At 46.3% G+C, this 19,669-nt stretch overlaps 1 protein-coding gene across 6 annotated transcripts in view; it reads left to right on the forward strand.

The window, feature by feature from the left end:
- Positions 1 to 19,669, forward strand: part of nek10 (NIMA-related kinase 10) — a 485,577-nt gene that overhangs the window by 43,849 nt on the left and 422,059 nt on the right. For 5 of the 6 annotated variants that reach the window (XM_068059792.1, XM_068059804.1, XM_068059810.1 and 2 more), the window contains exon 4: positions 9,060 to 9,205. The exons of the other annotated variant lie outside the window; for it this stretch is intronic. In XM_068059792.1, the coding sequence (XP_067915893.1) occupies positions 9,060 to 9,205 (146 nt within the window). The remainder of the gene's footprint in view (positions 1 to 9,059; positions 9,206 to 19,669) is intronic. 6 annotated transcript variants of the gene reach the window in all.

Below are 19,669 nucleotides of genomic sequence, written 5' to 3' on the forward strand. Positions count from 1 at the left end.
TGGAGCAAAGAAAGTACTTGTTAAACAGATCAGCCGTGGCTGGAAAAGGCATTTGCATATTAACAGACAGTGCTTGGAAGGACAAAGGACACATTCAACCGACAATGGGCCTTAATCACCAGGTATTGTGTGTAAGAGGAGCATTCCAGAGACTGCGAAGGTCATACAATCCAAGATGTGGTCAGACCAGTTAATCACATGACTAACCTGCTTGGCAACCTGGGTTTTTCTGAATTGTACAAACAGTTTGAACTCAGACAGAGTATTTCCTCCTGGATTGAGAAGATCTCTCCTGTCTGCTCCCACCTCTTTCTCACAATCCTCTGAATCCATTGAAAACACATGAACCCCAAGAGAGGAAAGTCTCCTACAGCGAACAATGTTTAAGAAGAATACTGGGCCCCAACGAAAAGCACGATCTACCTACAATCAAGGACTGTACAGTAAGCTCGAAGAATCGTAACAAAAACTCTTCAGATATTGCATCAAACTTTTCCACTTTATATTCTTCTGCTCTTTTCTGTCTCTGTTTGCATGTGTGTATCGCGTATGCATGCTAACGTGGGTGCATCGTGTATCCGAGGGCATCAACCGAATTAGAGTTTAAGATTAATAAATTTCAATTTTCCTTCTTTAAACCTAATAAAACTAGTTTGTGCTGGTTTCTTTGTCGTATAACTGGAAAGGGGTGAACAAGGATTCAGCAAGGGGGAGCTAAAAACACGGTGTGTTTAAAATTAAACACTGTTACGGTAAGACCAGGTGAAGGCTGAAAGGGAATCCTAGACCTCTTTTTCACTGGGTCATAACAGAAATTTGGTTGCTACCGTCCTGGATTTTGCACACAGACAAACAAGAGATATTGGAAGTGGGAAGCCAAATTGTTCCCAATCAAAAAAGAGCAATATTTCAAAACAGGTTTTCTTGTGGTTGTGTGTGCTTGAATACAAACATGTCTGCAACTGAAGCTAGTAGCTCTCCAAGCCAAGTAACATGGGATACGTTAAAAGCACTGTCTGTGGAGGAGTTGAGGAAAATGGCTGAGCAGTGTGGGATCACTGTAGTGGCAAGGCGAGGAAGTCTGAACTCCTTAGGCTAGTGGCCAAACATTTTTCCCTTGAATCTGAAGAAGCAGAAACAGAGTTCGAGTACGCCCCGACAGGATACTGCTGGCAAAGATACAATTGGAACAAAGGAAACTTTAATTAGAAGATAGGAAAAGAGAAAGAGAAAGGGAGAGACAGGAAAAAAGAGAGAGAGAGGCAGGAGAGGGAGAAAGAAAGAGCCTTCCAGAAGCATCGTGAATAAAGAGAGAGAAGTGAGAGAGAAAGCAAGAGAGCAGAGCGAAAGAGAAAGAACCTTCCAGAAATAATGCGAAGACAGAGAGTTGAAGTGGCTTGAGTTAATAGGGGGCGGCAGAGTAACCCCAGTGAAAGCATGGCCAATATGGAGGAGCATAACTCAGGGCTGGGTACAGAATTGTCAAAACCAGCTCAACTAATTCCAAAATTAAATGAGGAAGATGTAGAAGTATTTTTTGTGTTCTTTGAGAAACTGGCAAGGCAGCTAAAATGGCCAGCTGAGACCTGGCCTCTTTTATTACAAAGTAAGCTAACTGGAAAAGCCCATGTCGTTTATTCCCAGTTGCCAGATGAGAGTTCATCAAATTATGAACTGATAAAAATGCTATCCTGGGGGCATATGAATGAGTACCCAAAGGCTATTGCCTAAAGTTTAGAACCCTCAAGAAGCAAGCTATTCAAACTTATCTGGAACTTGAAAGAAGTAAGCAGCTGGCTTTTGACTCATGGCTGAGGGCTCTTAAAGTACAGCTCAGCTATGAGAATCTCAGAGAAGTAATTCTGTTAGAAGAATTTAAACACTCTCTCCCATTCTCCATAAAGACCCATGTTGAGGGGCGGCGGGTCCAGAGAGCCCAGCAAGCAGCCGTTCTGGCCGATGAGTTTGCTTGAATTTATAAGTCGGTTTCCCAGGGGAGAACCTTTCCTAGTCACGCCCACAAATCCAAAAAGGACAAACGGTTGGAAGGTGATAGGAGCCCAAGCAGTCCTAGGCGAGAAATGAAAGCAGGAGACACTGGGCACCCTCCTCTAGCCAAAAAGGAAGGTGCTGTGAGCAAGAGTGAGACCCGGAGACCTGTGTGCTTCCATTGTAATAAAGCATGACATTTAAAAGCTGACTACTGGAAACTAAAGGGGAAACCTGTAGGGTTAATCAGGGCACACCCGCTCAGTGAAGACAGGAACCTGATGGAAAGCACAGCAGAACAAGTTGTGGCTTGAGCTGCAGTAAGAGGGACACCCAGGAGGCTTACGTCTGCAAGTGCAGGAAAAGTTAATAGGATTCCTGAAGGTTGTCAGGGTTTTGTGTTTGAAGGGAAAGTAACCCCGTACCCCTCGAGTGGGGCAAGCAAGCCCATAGTAATTCTCAGGGACATAGGGGCCACAAGATCCCGTTTACTGGGAAAAGCCTGACCTTTCGCCCAGAGAGTGCAGTGAACACCAGAATGGTGGTGAATGGTATTGGAGGGCAGTGTATGCCTGTACCTGTACACCAGGTGCACCTGGCGTGCGAGCTAATTTGGGGACCGGTGACCGTAGGGATTGTCCCTAGTTTGCCTGTGGATGGTGTTGATCTGCTCCTAGGTAATGATCTGGCGGAGGTGAAGGTAGTAGCACCCCCCCCCCCCCCAGTAGTGAAAGAGAGACCGCAGGAGGTCAGAGAGACAGGGCAGTGGCAGGAGACAGACCCCTGCAATTCCCCTGAATATGTAGTGGCCATGATCAAACCAGCTCCCCCAGAGGAGACTGAATTAGGACTGCAGGCAGATGACCAGGTCTGTCTGTCTGAGACTTTCTTTGGAAAGTCCGGAGACCCAGGGAATGAATTACATGGATTTTCCCTAGCTGAGGCTCAGCGAGCCAACCCAGTATTGCAACAGTTAGCACAGGCTGCCCAATCTGAAAGTGAAGCAGAGGGCGTCCCTTCGTGCTACTATAAAGGATGGGGTACTGATGAGGAAATTGAGTTCTCCTCACAGACCTGAGATCAAGGAGTGGACAGTAGCTCACTAGTTAATGGTGCTGCAGAGGTACCGGAGAGAAATATTAAGAAGGGCCTATGAGACTTCAGTGGCGCACATGCTGGTATACGAAAGACCAAAGCTTGCATAAGACAGCAGTTTGACTGGCCAAAACTCGACAAAGATGTGGTGGAGTACTGCAGAAGTTGCCACATGTGCCAGGTTGAGGGGAAACACCAACCTGCAGTGAAAGCTGCACCCCTAAGTCCTGTACTGGTGTTAGGAGGACTATCCAGCAGAGGGCTGGTGAACTGTAAGGGACCTTCGCCAGGAACAAAAAGGGACAGGTAGGCAGAAGGCTGACAAAAGGGTAGACAGGGAAGGAGAAAAAGTGACCAAGAGGGCAGGTTAAAGGTAGTCTGGGAGGAATGCTGGATGAAAACCCCTACTGTCCGGTCAGCCAACCCCGAAAAATGTGAAAAGTTAGACCCCACATCCTCCTACGTAAATGCAGACTCTAGAAGCAACCCACCAGAGTTGTTAACAGCATTTACAGGAGCCTGCAGAGACAAAGAAAGACCTCTAAGGGGGGGCACAGAAACCATGAGGGTGTTGCCTCACCTAGTAGAAGTGCCACAGGGAAGTGCAGTAGAGTCTGCACAAATACCTGCAGGTAGGAGTGTCCCAGAGGAAAAGGGGAGATCAGCAAAGAATCCTCCCCCACAGTCAGAAAAAAAAATGAACCACCCATCCCCTGAAGTTAAAACCCTTTGCATGACTCAGCAAAGCACTGAAAGAGAGTTCAGGATAGACCAGCACCTACTGACTCTCCTGAAAATAAATTCCAACTTAGGGCTAATTAAACCTAACCATCTCAAAAGGCCCTAGGCAGACATGGAAATGGGCAAGCTGAAGAAAAACATCCCCAAAGAACCACATGTTTATTGGGATGCCAAAAGGGGCACTTTTAATTATTTTTAGGATTTGGGAATGAATGAGAGAAATGCAGGGCTTTTTTTGTATCTTATATTTTCTCTCGACCCTTTTAATGAAATGCGCTTTTCTCAAATCGCATTTCATTCCGGGTGTGGAGGTGTCATGCTAGGCCCCCACCTGCCAAGAATGATGCATATTAATTTTGTCAAGAGCATTGATTTTAAACTGTTACTCGAGTGAAGAAAAGTCTTGTTAAACAGATCAGTTGTGACTGGAAAAGACATTTGCATATTAATAGACAGTGCTTGGAAGGACAAAGGACCATTCCCTGACACATTCAACCCACAATGGGCCTTGATCACCAGGTATTGTGTGTAAGAGGAGCATTCCAGAGACTGCAAAGGTTATACAATCCAAGATGTGGTCAGACCAATCAATCACATGACTAACCTACTTGGCAACCTGGGTTTTTCTGAATTGTACAAATAGTTTGAATTCTAAAAGACTGTTTGCTCCTGGATTGAGAAGATCTCTCCTGTCTGCTCCCATCTCTTTCTCACAAGCCTCTGAATCCACTGAAAACACATGAACCCAAAGAGAGAAACGTCTCCTACAGCGAACAATGTTTAAGAAGAATACTGGACCCCAATGAAAAGCAAGATCTACCTACAATCAAGGACTCCACAGTGAGCTCAAAGAACCGTAACAAAAACTCTTCAGATATCACCTCAAACTTTTCCACTTTATTATCTTCTGCTCTTTTCTGTCTTTATTAGTACGTGTGTATCATATATACATGCTAGTGTGGGTGCGTCGTGTATCCGTAGGCATCAACCGATTTCGAGTTTAAGTTCAAGTTTAATAAATTTCAATTTAAACCTAAAAAAACCTGTTTGTGCTGGTTTATTTGTCTTATAATTGGAAAGCGGTGAACAAGGATTCAGCAAGGGGAGCTGAAAACAGTGTGTTTAAAATTAAACCCTGTTATGGTAAGACCAGGTAAAGGCTGAAAGGGAATCCTAGACCTCTTTCTCACCGGGTCGTAATATCTGTCTATAGCATGCTACTTCTACCGTTCATCATGTTTGTAGACTTGTGTTGCAACTTCATCACATTGTTACCGCATTTTCAGGTCCTGAATTGTATCACCTTAGCAGTCTCTGGAATGCTCCTCTTACACACAGTACCTGGTGATCAAGGTCCATTGTGAGTTGAATGTGTCAGGGAATGATCCTTTGACCTTCCAAACACCATCTGTTAGTTATGCAAATGTTTTTTCCAGCCACGGCTGATCTGTTTAACAAGTCACTTCTCACTCCAGTAACAGTTCAAAATCAATGTTCATATGACAAAACCAACGTACCTCATTCTTGGCAGGTGGGGGCCTGCATGACACATAGCTAAGCAATCCGCCAACTGATGAATCAGATCAACGCTCTGCATTCCTGCCACATCCAGTCGTGAATGGTTGTAGACAATTAAACAACTAACAGGATGAGGAGGCTGCACAAACATCTCATCCTGAATGATGGCAGAGCCCAGCATTTCAGTGCAAAAGACAAGGCTAAAGAATTTGCTGTCATCTTCAGCCAGAAGTGCTGAGTAGATGATCCATCTCAGCCTCCTCCTGAGGTCCCCAGCATCACAGATGCCAGCCTTCTGCCAATTCAGTTCACTCCATGTGATATTAAAGAATGGCTGAGTGCGCTGGACACAGCAGGGGCTATGAGTCCTGACAACATCCTGGCTGTGGTGCTGAAGACTTGTGCTCCAGAACAGATACACCCCTAGCCAAGCTATTCCAATATAGCTACAACTCTAGCATCTACCTGACTATGTGGAAGATTGCCCAGGTACGCCCCATCTACAAGAAGGTGAACAAATCCAATACGGCTAATTACCATGGAAGGTGTCACTGACAGTGCTATCAAGTGGAACCTACTCAGCAATAATCTGCTCACTGATCCTCAGTTTTGGGTACTACTAGGATCACTCGGCTCCAGACCTCATTACAGCCTTGGTCCAAACAGGGCTGAATTCGAGAGCTGAGGTGAAAGTGACTGCCCTTCACATGAAGACAGCAGTTGACCAAGTGTGGCGTGGAGGAGCACTAGGGAAATTGAAGCCAATTGGAATTGGGGAAAGACTGTCCACTGGTTGTATTCAAATCTAGCACAAAGGAAGATGGTTGTGGTTGTTGGAGGCCAATTATCTCAGCCCCAGGATATCGCTGCAGGGGTTCCTTAGGGCAGTCTCCTAAGACCAACCATCTTTAGCTGCTTCATCAATGATCATCCCTCTATCATAAGATCAGAAGTGGAAATGTTTGCTGATGATTGCACAGTGTTCAGTCCCATTTGTAACTTGGCAGATAATGAAGTAGCCCATGCCTGCATGCAATGTCACTTGGACAACATTCAGGGTTGGACTAATAAGTTACAATGAGTTTTGCCTGAATGCTTGGGGAACTGGCTTCAAGAAGGACACTAGAATTTGTTTGACGGTCCTCCCATTGAATCCAGAAGATGCGCGGAGACATTGCTGATGGAATTTTCTTCTTGAAGTGTCCTTCTTGAAGCTAGCTCTACAAGCATTCAGGCAAAACCCCTGCAAAATCAACTTTGATGGACAGGACATTGTGCCCGGATGGCCGAAAACCATCTTCCCTGCCAGGTCCTGTTTTCTCAACTTCTCCAGTGGAGGACAAAGAAACGCTGAAACATACCAAAGCTCTCTTTGAAGCGCGGCAACATTGACATTGACGACTGGGAGGAGCTTCTTGCCAATCATTCAAAATGGCGACAACTTGCCCATCAAGCTGTATCATGCTTTGTGTCCAAATGCCTCACTGATGAGGCAGAGAAGGAAAGAAAAGAAAGCAAATCCTGCACCCTGAATCCCACTACCTCAAAGGACGTCCTGCCTCATGTGCCCAAAGATCTGTGGGTCAAGAATTGGCCTGTTCAGTCACTTAAAGACCCATGGCAGAAACTCATGACCCTGAGTAGACGTCATCCTCAAGTCAAAGGATAGCTGCCGCCGTCACCGCCGATAAGTTGCAAGTAGCATTCATGCCAGACAACTGCCAGGCAATGGCCATCTCCAACAAGAGAGAATCTAATCATGTACCCTTGACATCCAACAGTTACCATTGCTGAATCCCCCACCATCAACATTCTGGAGGTCACCTTTGACCAGAAACTTAACTGGATCAGCCACATGCATACAGTGGCTGCAAGAGGAGGTCAGAGGCTGAGAATTCTGCAGCAGGTAACTCACCCCTGACTGCTGTCATGCAGGCCCCAACCTGCCAAGAATGAGGAATATTAATTTCACCACAAGAACATTCATGTGTTCTGGTTAAGAAAGAACTGGTTAAAAAAAACCCACAATGGATCCTTGGCTGGAGAGACATTTTTGAATATTAACAAACAGTACTTGGAAAGGAAAAAAGGGCTTCTCCCTGCTCCAATTTGAGGGTGGAGGAGCTCGCATTCCAGGTTAACTGCTAAGATGGGCGAATACACAAACGGATGTGGCCACACCAGCTAGTAACATGACTAACCTGCTGGGCCACCCGAGTTTTGTTGAATTTGAACTTTCTACAGAGTTTTGAACTGGCAGAAAGCTATTTGCTCCTGGACTGAAAAGACCTCTTGTGGCTGGCTCGCCACAGCCTCTCCTGGCTGCTTCCATCTCTTTCTCATAGAACTGAAACCCACTGAAGATACATGAACCCCAAAAGGGAAAAGCCTCCTACAGTGAACAAGGTTTAAGAAGAATACTGGGCCCCAACGAAAAGCAAGATCAACCTACAAAAAGACTCTACAGCGAGCTCGAAGCACAGTAACAAAAAAACACTCCTCAGAGATTGCGTCAAACCTTTCCACTTTATCTGTTCTCTTTTCTGTCTCTATTTGCATGTGTGTATCGTGTATGCATGCTCGCGTGGAGCAGGGCGTGTATGCGTAGGCGTTAAACTTAAACTACAAACTCTGGTTAATAAAATTTCACCTTTATTCTTTAAACCTAAGATAGCCTGTTTCTGCTCATTTCTTTGTCTTATAATTGGAAAGTGGTGGAACAAGGATTCACCAAAGGGGGAGCTCAAAACATGGTGTGTTTAAAGTTAAACCCTGTTACAGTAAGACCAGCTGAAGGCTGAAAGGGACCTCTAGACATCTTTCTCACCTGGTTGTAACACTGCCAAAGCCAGTTCACCATCTACAAAGCAAGTCAGGTGTGAGATGGAATGCTCCCTGGATGAGTGCAACTCCTATAATGCTCAAGAAGCTCGACACCATCCGGGACAAAGCAACCTGCTTGATTGGCACCCCATCCACTCCCTTAAACATTCACTCCCTGCACCACCAGTGTACAGTGGCCACTGTGTGTACTATCTACAAGAGACATTGCATCAACTTGCCAAGGCTTCTTCAACAGCACATTCCAAACCCACAACCTCTACTGCTTAGAAGGACAAGGGCAGCAGGTGCATGGGAACACCATCACCTGCAAGGTCCCCTGTAAGTAACACACTGTTCTGACTTCGAAATATTTCGCCGTTCCTTCATTGTCACTGGATCAAAAGCCTGGAACTCCCTCCCTAACAGCACTGTAGGTGTAGCTACACCATGAGGACTGCAACGATTCAAGAAGGTGGTGAGCCACCACCTTTTCAAGGACAATTAAGAATCAGCGATGCCCACATCCCATGAATGAATTTTTAAAAATGGTGACCTACTCCCAGGCTTGCCACTTTGCTGCATAACTGAGTGTTGGAGGATGCAGAAGTGATCCAGAATTACTTGCATGCCTCTAGCAAAGTTGATTCATAGATTTTTGGTCTAGGCACTTATTAGAATGTTTCTAATTTTGAAACAGGTTAATTCTGTAATTTGCTAGTTATCATTTTATAAATTCTGGAAACTATAGTTAACCTGATTGTACAAATTGTCAGTGTTTTTGTTCTAATTTTAATACTTAATGATTGCTCACAAAGATTTCAATATAAGTCTGGTAACTATGGTGTAAAATGATAGCAGATGAACATTGTGTTTTGTTTGTTTTTTTGTTTTAGTTGCCAGCTTTAAATTTTGGCAAAGGCCGTGGAATTGTAACTAAGTCACAACAGCAACATCTTATTCAAGGAATACAAAATGACGGAATCCAATACGGGGAGCAGCAGCAACAGTCAACTGAGGCCGTGGAACTTGAAACTTTTAGGTATTGAACGTAAGAACATAAGAAATAAGAGTAAGCTATTCAGTTGGCTCCACTATTCAATAAGATCACGGTTGATCTTCTATCTCAACTCCACTTTCCCCCCTATCCCCATATCCACTGATTCCCTGAGTAGCAAAAAATCTATCGATCTCTGTCTTGAATATCCTCAACAACTGAGCATCCACAGCCCTCTGGGGTAAGAATTCTAAAGATGCACAATGCTTTGAGTGAAGAAATTTCTCCTAATCTGAGTCCTAAATGGCCGACCCCTTAATCTGCGGCTCTGAACCCTAGTTCCAGATGCCCCAGCCAGGGGAAACATGCTCCTGGTATCTATTGATATCAAGCCCCTTAAGAATTTTACGTGGTTTAATGAGATCATTTCTTGTTCTTCTAAACTATAGTGAATGTAGACCTAGTCTACTTCATCCCTCCTCATAGGACATTCCCCTCATTCTAGAAAACAGTCTAGTGAACATTCGTTCCACTCCCTGTAAGGCAAGTATATCCTTCCTTAGGTAATGAGACCAAAACAGTACACAGCACTCGAGGTGTGGTCTCACCAAGACTTCTTTACTCTTATACTCCAATCCCTTTTATAATAAAGGCTAACATACCATTTGCTTTCCTACTTGCTTTTTGTTAACTTTCTGTGTACAGACACTGGGTCTTTGAATACTATTGTATCTAAGCCGCTCACCTTTTAAAAAGAAATTCCACTTTTCTATGTTTCCTACCAAAGTAGATAACTTCACATTTTTTCACATTGTATTCCATCTGCCACCTACTTGTCCACTCGCTTAACTTGTCTATATCCCTTTGCACTCTCCTCACAGCTTACATCCCCACCTAGCTTTGTATCGTCAGCAAACTAGGATACATTACACTCGGTCCCCTCATCTAAGTCATTAATAATGATTATAAATAGCTGAGACTGAATGCTTTGTGAAAATCCACATATACTACATCAATTGGTTCCCCCTTATCTGCTCTGCTAGTTACAGCCTCAAAAAAGCTCTTAATAAATCAATGTTAACGCTGCCCAACCATATTGGCCTAGATTTCTGAGTCAGTGGCGAAGTGATGGTGCTTTCCACTGTCCTCGAAGAAAACTGCCCACAAAGATGCAGTGATCTCTGTGGCGTGGATTTCCCCTTTCCCGATGTCCGTTTGAATCTGCAGATGTCAAGCAACAGTGATGTCGTCAAACAGAGTAAGCATCCAATCACATTGAAGTATTTTCACAGACAGCAAGCCAGTAAGTAAAATGCACAGAATATTTCCACATTTAATTAAAATTTTACTGAGAGTGAAGTAATTGATGGGACATACACATGGGATTAAGGTGGAAGTTGAAATATCAGAAACTTAAAAATATAAAAATGTGTTTTTTTTATCATAATAGAGAAATTTGACATTCCACAAATTTAAAATTAGTTTTCAGGTCTAGTGAGGCTGTTCAGCAGTAATTATGAACATTGTATGCTGTTAAAAACCCAGTTACACCTCATTCAAAAAGCATTTTCAAGGGTTTTTATATTGAGACTAATAGCATAAAAGGGCATGCTTTTGTCAGTTAAGCGATTTCTACTTGCAGGGACTTCAATAACACACCATATGGGGAAGCGTAGAATCTCTGACAGCAGCTTCTGGCTTTCTGGGTATAATTGCTATCAGTATCTGAGGAGTAATGATGGCATATGCTTATTATTTTGCCACCATTGCTACTGCAAAATTTGACCCGTTATGATTTGCTATGTGCCCTGTTACCATGCCCCTAATAATAGATTCTAGCATTTTCCCTATTATTGATGTCAGGTTAACTGGCCTATAGTTGCCTGTTTTCTTTCTTCTTCCTTTAATAGCAGGGTTATGTTTGCTACCTCCCAATCAGCGTGGACCATTCTATAAACTCGATAATTCTGGAAGATCAAAAGCCAATGCATCCACTATTTCTGTAACCGCCTGTTTTAAAACCCTTGGAGTAGGCTATCGGGTCCAGGGAATTTGTTGGCTTTTAGTCCTATTAATTTCTTTAGTATTATTGCTTTACTAATAGTAGTTTCTTTAATAGTCTCTTAGTAGTGCAGAACTTGAGTATTGCTGAAAAAAGACACAGGCAAATGGAACATGTCCAGGCGTTACATCTTTTCTGAATTAAACAAAGCATGGGGGACAATAGTTCCCTGGTGCATTCTGCATGCAATACCTCGACCAATCGGAGTTGTCTTGCCAACCAATCAACATCCTTTTCTCATGCAGTATAAATTGTTACTCTCTTTGAAATTTGGCATTCTTGCATCTGTCTGATGAGTGCAAGACGAAAAGCTTCAACAGGTTTCTTTTTGCAGCAATAATTGCTTTACGTTCCTGTCTCTCACTAGATCCTTGGGCTGGAATATTCTTTACCAGGTCGGGAACCTGACATCCGGAACATTTCTGGGTCCCGATCCCGGGCCAGGTCAACATCTGTTTTCAAATTGAAATTTGTTAATTGGTCTGGGGGCAAGTGCGGTGTCCAATTAAAGGTGGGAACAGATCACTGAGGGCAATTTTAAAAGGCAAGCGGCAGCCACATCTGGGCTTGCCATTGCCTTCAGTGATGCAGCACCAGGAAGATCGGAATGTCTATGTGGGCGTTGATATGTGCCCCAGGTGACACCCAGTGTGTCTGATGCCTACCTGAAGGCACTCTTGATGCAGTGTCAAAGAGAGAGCTGTTTTTCACGGCCTCAGGAAACAGAAGTCTGCCCAGCGAAAACAAGAGGGCTTGGATAGAAGTGGCCATGGAGGTCAGCAGCAGGGGACCCATGTGAAGAACCTGGGTTCAGTGTAGAAAATGGTTCAATGACCTCTTATGGTCGTATAAGGTGAGTGGCCAGCAGCACTCGGTTGATTGGGCACCAACTCTCTAAGCACCAGAATGCTAGCGGACTGACCTCACAGAACGTCCATAGCTCTCCCTCACATTGTCAGAGTAAGTGAACAGTCACAACACGGAGATGCAACCACCCTCGCATATGGGGCAACATTCAGATGGGGACACCACTGTGGGAAACATCAGCCCATGTGTATGTCATGCTGGAAGAGATGAGGGAGGGCAGCTTACTGATGAATCATTCTTCTCTTATCCTACAGGAGAAGAGAGCCCATATATGCAGGAGATGCCCAGAACGGGTGGTGGAGTGGCCCAGCTCTGTTCTCTGACAGCCGTGGAAGACACAGCACTGGAGATCACCAGGGTGTCTGCCAGGAATTCAGTGAGGGATGGTGAGACGGGAGGCCAGAGCAACAGGGTCATTGGATAGCTCTCTCTTGAGATAAAGGGCATGGAGGAGACTCCTGCCCAATGCGTGCAATGGATCTTAGACCCCCGTTATCTAACGGTATGGTTGTGCCGGGGCGCTTGTTGAGTAGGACCAATTGTCAGTACCATTTCCCTCTGTCTCCCACAGGGCCGGTTGCAAAGCGGGACCAAATTGGACCTGCCAAATCAGCGCCGCCATCCTCGGCAGTGGGGAAAGTCTTCGGAACCTGCATCGTCACATCATACCTCGGCAACTTCCACCAGTGCAGAGACACTCACCTCGGTTGAGCTACAGATTAGCATAGAAAGGGCAGCACTGGTGAACATCACAGCATTCATGAGCAGGAGGAGGAGAGTGAGACAGAGTCATCTGTGGGCAGTCCCCCTCGGAGGACGGTAGATACAGCAATGCGTTGCTGGGCGAAGATGCTGGGCCTCGGGTGTTACAGACAGGAAGGGCCCTCCTCGAAAACCAGAGGCAATTAAGTTCCTGTTTGTCGGTGTTGCCTGAGGCCTTGAGGAGCCATGGGCAGGCAATGGAAGAGTTCATGTTGTGCATGTGCTCTGTCATGACTCAGGGTTTCGATCGCATGAGCTCCTCCATTGAGAGATTGGGCAACCTGTTGGAGAGCCATATGCAGCACCACTGAGTGGGTGCAGGAGCAGCGCGCTGATATGCGCTGCAAGAGTGAAACTCTCTGTAGCATTGACCACTCAGTGTCACTGATGGCACAAAGGTGCTAGGAGTGGATGCCAGCTGTGTCCCAGTCGGTGGTCGCACCCAGCATCTACTGGGACCAGGAAAGGGCCGAGATGATCCTAGCGGCAGATGGATGGGCCGCCCCTTGGCAGCACTGGCGTCACCCTTCGGCCCCTTGCCCCCTCCGACTTAGGAGCCATCTGTGTGCCAGTGCCCTAAGACAGAGGCAGCTCCTACCATGACACAGTCACGGCAGCCTGTGGTGGAGCCCCCACGGGCACCTCTAAGGATGGAAGCCATGGGCATCCCAGCTGAAGGCAGAGACGAGGGAGCAGGCTGCCTCCACCTCATCCTCTGCCATAGGGGGAGTACTCCGTAGAAGTGTGAGGGAGAGGAAGGTGCCATGCCGTTGAATTCACTTAATGGGTCATGTGGGTCCTATTGTCTACACGTGTCTGTTATCTTGTTTGCCTTACAATATAACATCTTTATGTTTCACACTGACAGCTGTGTTGATGTGTCATCTCAGAAGGGGGATGTAGCATTGTGTGGGGGGCGGGTGGGGGGGGGGGGAGGGTGTGGGGGTGGTAGGGACCTGCAAATGTTAAGTGCCCACTTATGATGTTGGACAATGTTGGTGGAGGAACCCTCCATCTGCATGCTCATGGTTGCCAGTGAGACCTTGCAGTTAAGGGTCATTACGGCAAAATCGTTCTCTATGCTGGAAGGTGAATTTAGGAGTCTTTAGCTGTAAGGGCTCTGGGGCGATTAGGTGATGCGCTGTTGAATCAGCATGGCACTTGCTGCCATGCCAGCCGGCAGTTCACCCTGATTCTAGGACAGCGTTAACAGGCATCCTCTGCTGCTTGTGCGCCGATCACCTCATGAGCAAGCCCCTCCTACTCCTCTTCCTCCTCCTCCCAGTCCTCCTCTGAGGTGGTGGCATTCCAGGTTCTCTTCATCTATCTCCAGGCTTCTTTGCAGGTTGTGCAGGGTGCAGCTGATGACCACAATACGAGACACTCTGGCTGGCTCGTACTGGAGGGCACCACCTGACCAGTCAGGGCAACAGAAGCACATTTTCAAGAGGTCAATGGTCTATTCAATGCAGGTCTGTTAGGAGATGGCTCTGTTTGTAGTATCTCTCTCCATCCTTGTCTGGATTTCGGATGGGCATCAGGAGCCACCTCCTTTGGGGATAACCTTTATCCCCCAGTAGCCACTCACGGAGTTTGGATGTGGTCCTGAAGAGGTGCGGCACCTGAGACTCTCATAAGGTAAAGGAATTATGACAGCTGCCTGGGAACTGGATGTACTCCTGCAAGATTTGCTTTTGCTAGTAACAGACCATCTGGACTTTCAGTGAGTGGCAGCCCTTTCTGCTGAGAAATCTGGCTGGCTGGTTTATTGGTGCCTTGATGGCCACGTGGGTGCAATCAATCACCCTCTGGACCTGAGGGAATCCATCAATAGCAGCAAAGCTGAAATCCCTCTGTGCCTGCACAGGCCCATCTGTGTCAAAGTGGTTGTAGTCCCCTGTCCTCCAGAATATTTTTTATTTGTTCAAGGGATATGGGCGTTGCTGGTTTGGCCAGCATTTTTTGCCCATCCCAAATTGCCCTTGAGAAGGTGGTGGTGAGCTGCCTACTTGAATCGCTGCAAACCTTGGGGTGAAAAATTCAAGGTAATCAGGCTGAGTCAACATGGTTTTGTGAAAGGGAAATCATGTTTAACCAATTTATTGGAGTTCTTTGAAGAAGTAACATGTGCTGTGGATGTACTGTACTTAGATTTCCAGACGGCATGTGATCAGGTGCGACATCAAAGGTTATTGCGGGAAAGAAAAAGCTCATGCTGTAAGGGGTAACATATTGGCATAGATTGGGCGGCACAGTGGCACAGTGGTTAGCACCGCAGCCTCACAGCTCCAGGGACCCAGGTTCGTTTCCGGGTACTGCCTGTGTGGAGTTTGCAAGTTCTCCCTGTGTCTGCGTGAGTTTTCTCCGGGTGCTCCGGTTTCCTCCCACAAGCCAAAAGACTTGCAGGTTGATAGGTAAATTGGCCATTATAAATTGTCACTAGTATAGGTAGGTGGTAGGGAAATATAGGGGCAGGTGGGGATGTTTGGTAGGAATATGGGATTAGTGTAGGATTAGTATAAATGGGTGGTTGATGTTCGGCACAGACTCGGTGGGCCGAAGGGCCTGTTTCAGTGCTGTATCTCTAATCTAATCTAATCTAATCTAATTAGCTAGCTAACAGGAAACAGAGTAGGCATGAATGGATAATTTTCTGGTTGGTAAGATGCAATGAATGGTGTGCCACAAGGATCAGTGCTGGGGCCTCAACTTGTTACAATTTATATAAATGACTTGGATGAAGAGGCCAAAGGTATGGTTGCTAAATTTGTTAATGACACAACACTGGAAAGTAAGTTGTGAAGAGGAAATAAGGAGGCTACAAAGGGATATAGATAGGTTAAGTGAGTGGGCAAAGATCTAGCAAATAGAGTATAATGTGGGAAAATGTGTAATTGTCCATTTTGGCAGAAAGAATAAAAAAGAAGCAGATTATCTAAATGGTGAGAGATTGCAGAGCTCTGAGATGCAGAGGGATCTGCATGAATCGCATAAGGTTAGTATGCAGGTACAGCAAGTAATTAGGAAAGCTAATAGAATGTTATCGTTTATTGTGAGGAGAATTGAATACAAAAGTAGGGAGGTTATGCTTCAGTTATACAGGGCATTGGTGAGACCACATCTGGAGTACTGGGTACAGTATTGATCTCCTTATTTAAGGAAGGATGTAAATGCATTGGAAGCAGTTCAGTGAAGGTTTACTAGACTAATACTTGGAAAAGGTGGGTTGTCTTATGAGGAAAGGTTGGACAGGCTAGGCTTGTATCCGCTGGAGTTTAGAAGAGTAAGAGGCGACTTGATTGACTCATATAAGATCCTGAGGGGTCTTGACAGGGTGGAGGTGGAAAGGATGTTTCTTCTTGTGGGAGAATCTAGAACTGGGGGTCACTATTTAAAATTAAAGGTTCGCCCATTTAAAACAGAGATGTGGAGAAATATTTCTCAGATGGTCGTGAGTCTTTGGAACTCTCTTTCTCAAAAGCTGGTGAAAGCAGAGTCTTTGAATATTTTTGAGGCAGAGGAAGATATATTCTTGATAAGCAAGGGGGGAAAGATTATCGAGAGTAGGCGGGAATGTGGCATTGAGATTACAATCAGATCAGCCATGATCTTGTTGAATAGCGAAGCAGGCTTGAGGGGCGGAGTGGCCAACTCCTGCTCCTAATTCATAAGTTTGTATGTGTAGGTACACCAACAATGCAGTAAAGAAGGGAGTTCTAGGATTTTGACCCAGCAACAGTGAAGGAATGGTGATATAGTTCCATGTCATGGTGTGTGGCTTGGAGGGAACTTGCAGGTGGTGGTGTTCCCAATGCATCTGCTGCCCTTGTCCTTCTAGGTGGAAGAGATTGCGGGTTTGGAAGGTGCTGTCGAAGGAGCCTTGGTGCATTGCTGCAGTGCATCTTGTAGATGGTACATACTGCTGCCACTGTGCGTCGGTGGTGGAGGGAGTGAAAGTTTGTAGATGGGGTGCCAATCAGGCGGGCTGCTTTGTCCTGGATGGTGTCGAGCTTCTTGAGTGTTGTTGGAGCTGCACCCATCCAGGCAAGTGGAGAGTATTCCATCACACTCCTGACTTGTGCCTTGTAGATGGTGGACAGGCACTGGGGTGACAGGAGGTGAGTTACTTGCTGCAGAATTCCCAGCCTCTGACCTATTCCTGTAGACACAGTGTTTATGTGGCTGGTGCAGTTCAGTTTCTGGTCAATGGTGACCCCCAAGATGTTGATAATGAGGGATTCAATGGTGGTAATGCCATTGACCATCAAGGGGAGATGGTTAGATTCTGTCTTGTTTGAGATGGTCATTGCCTGGCACTTGTGTGGCGCGAATGTTACTTGCCACTTAACAGCCCAAGCCTGGATATTGTCCAGGTCTTGCTGCCTATGGACATGAACTGCTTCAATAGCTGAGGAGTCATGAATGGTGCTGAACGTTGTGCAGTCAACAGCAAACATCTCCACTTTTGACCTTAAGATGGAGCAGCTGAAGATGGTTGGGCCTAAGACACTACACTGAGGAACTCCTGCAGTGATGTCCTGGGACTGAGATGATTGACCTCCAACAACCACAACCATCTTCCTTTGTGCTAGTATGACTCCAACCAGTGGATAGTTTCTCCCCTGATTCCCATTGACTTCAGTTTTGCTCAGGCTCCTTTTTGCCATACTTGGTCAAATGCTGCCTTGATGTCAAGGGTAGTCACTCTCATTTCACCTCTAGAGTTCAGCTCTTTTGGCCATGTTTGGACCAAGGCTGTAATGAGGTGAGGAGCTGAGTGGCCCTGGTGGAACCCAAATTGAGTGTTAGTGAACAGGTTATTGCTGAGCAAGTACTGCTTGATAGCACTGTCGACAACCCCTTCCATCGCTTTTCTGACAATTGAGAGTATACTGATAGGGCGGTAATTGGCCGGGTTGGATTTGTCCTGCTTTTTGTGCACAGGACATACTTGGGCAATTTTCCACATTGCCGGGTAGATGCCAGTGTTGTAACTGCACTAGAACAGCTTGGCTAGGGGCGCAGCTAGTTTTGGAGCACAAGTCTTCCGTATTATTGCCTGAATGTTGTCAGGGCCCATAGCCTTTGCAGTATCCATTGCCTTCAGCCGTTCCTTGATATCACATGGAGTGAATTAGATTGGATGAAGACTGGCATCTGTGATGCTGGGGAGCTCAGGGGGAGGCTGAGATGGATCATCCACTTGGCACTTCTGGCTGAAGTTGGATGCAAACACTTCAGGCTTGACTTTTGCACTGATGTGCTGAGCTTCCCCGTCGTTGAGGATGGGAATATTAGTGGAACTACCTCCTACAGTTAGTTGTTTAATTGCCCACCGCCATTCACAACTGGAAGTAGCAGGACTGCAGAGCTTATATCTGATCCGTTGGTTGTGGATCACTTAGCCCTGTCTATTGCATGCTGCTCCCGCTGTTTGACATGCAAGTAGTCCTGTGTTGTAGCTTCACTCGGCTGACACCTCATTTTTAGGTATGCCTGGTGCTGCTCCTGGCATGCCCTCCTGCACTCATCATTGAGCCAGGGTTAGACCTCCAGCTTGATGGTAACGGTAGAGCGGGGGCTATGCCGGGCCATGAGGTTACAGATTGTGGTTGAGTAAAATTCTGCTGCTGCTGATGGCCCACAGCGCCTCATGGATGCCCTGTTTGAATTGCTAGATCTGTTCAAAGTCTGTCCCATTTAGCACAGTGGTAGTGCCACACAACACGATGGTAGGTACCCTCGTTGTGAAGATGGGACCTCGGGCTGAATTTTATGAGGCCTCTGGCGTTGGAGGTTGTGGTGGGGGTCCCGGCAAATTTTTCCGGGAGAGGCCCGCCATGATCCCCAACGTCAAGAAGGCCCCGCCGCATTTTAACGCTGGTGGCGAGACCTCAGTGCATTCCCCCAGCCGCTGAGCGGTGGAGCCTTCATTTTAATATAATTAAGTTAAAGTCATTCAAATTAACCAACTTGTCCCGGCGGCCATCCCATGCCGATAATACAGCTGCTGGCCACAACTCCCATGCCTTTGGAACTCCGTTCAGAGTTCCAAGACGTGACAGTGGTGGGAGGGGGGAGGAGTGATATTTTCAGGTAGGAAGGGGTGTGGCAGCAGGGGAAAACTGCTCCGATTGGTTGTGGGGATGGCGGGAAGGGGCTGAGGGTTAATGATTCTGAAGGTGGGATGTGAAAGTTCAGCACATTCAAAAGTGTTTTTTAGGGGGATATGTCCATTTATTAAATTAGAACTCAATGTCGGGGGGGGGGGGGATGGTGAGAGTGGAATCAAAGATAAATAAAAAAATTTCTGCAGTTTGTATGCACCTTTAAAATTGTACATGAAAATGAAGGGCCTGAATCCCTTTAAAAATGGTGCCGGTGTCTGCGGGGCGGCGCCAGACGCCGTTGCTGGTACGGAGCAGCTGCTCCCTTTACATCGTCGGGGGTGGCTGCTCCGCCCCCTCCATTTAAATGAGTCCCAGTGCAAAATATCCCGGAGGATCAGCTCGGGTGCATCCGCGTCTGAAGACTGCCGAGATCAGAGCTTCAGTCCTTTGTCTCCACAAGTACTGTGTAGTGGTCACTCCTAATATCATGGATAGATGCATCTGTGACAGGTAGATTGGGGAGGACAAGGTCAAGTAGGTTTTTCCCTCCTGTTGGTTCCCTATTTGTCGCAGATGCAGTCTAGCAGCTGTGTCCTTTGGGACTCGGCCAGCTCGGTCAGTAGTGGTGCTACTGAGCTACATTTAGTGATGGACATTGAAGTCCCCCACCCAGAGTACATTTTATATTCCTCCTCACTTTGCCAAACT

Source organism: Heterodontus francisci, chromosome 2 (genome assembly GCF_036365525.1).
Source record: "Heterodontus francisci isolate sHetFra1 chromosome 2, sHetFra1.hap1, whole genome shotgun sequence".
Taxonomy (NCBI): Eukaryota; Metazoa; Chordata; class Chondrichthyes; order Heterodontiformes; family Heterodontidae; genus Heterodontus; species Heterodontus francisci.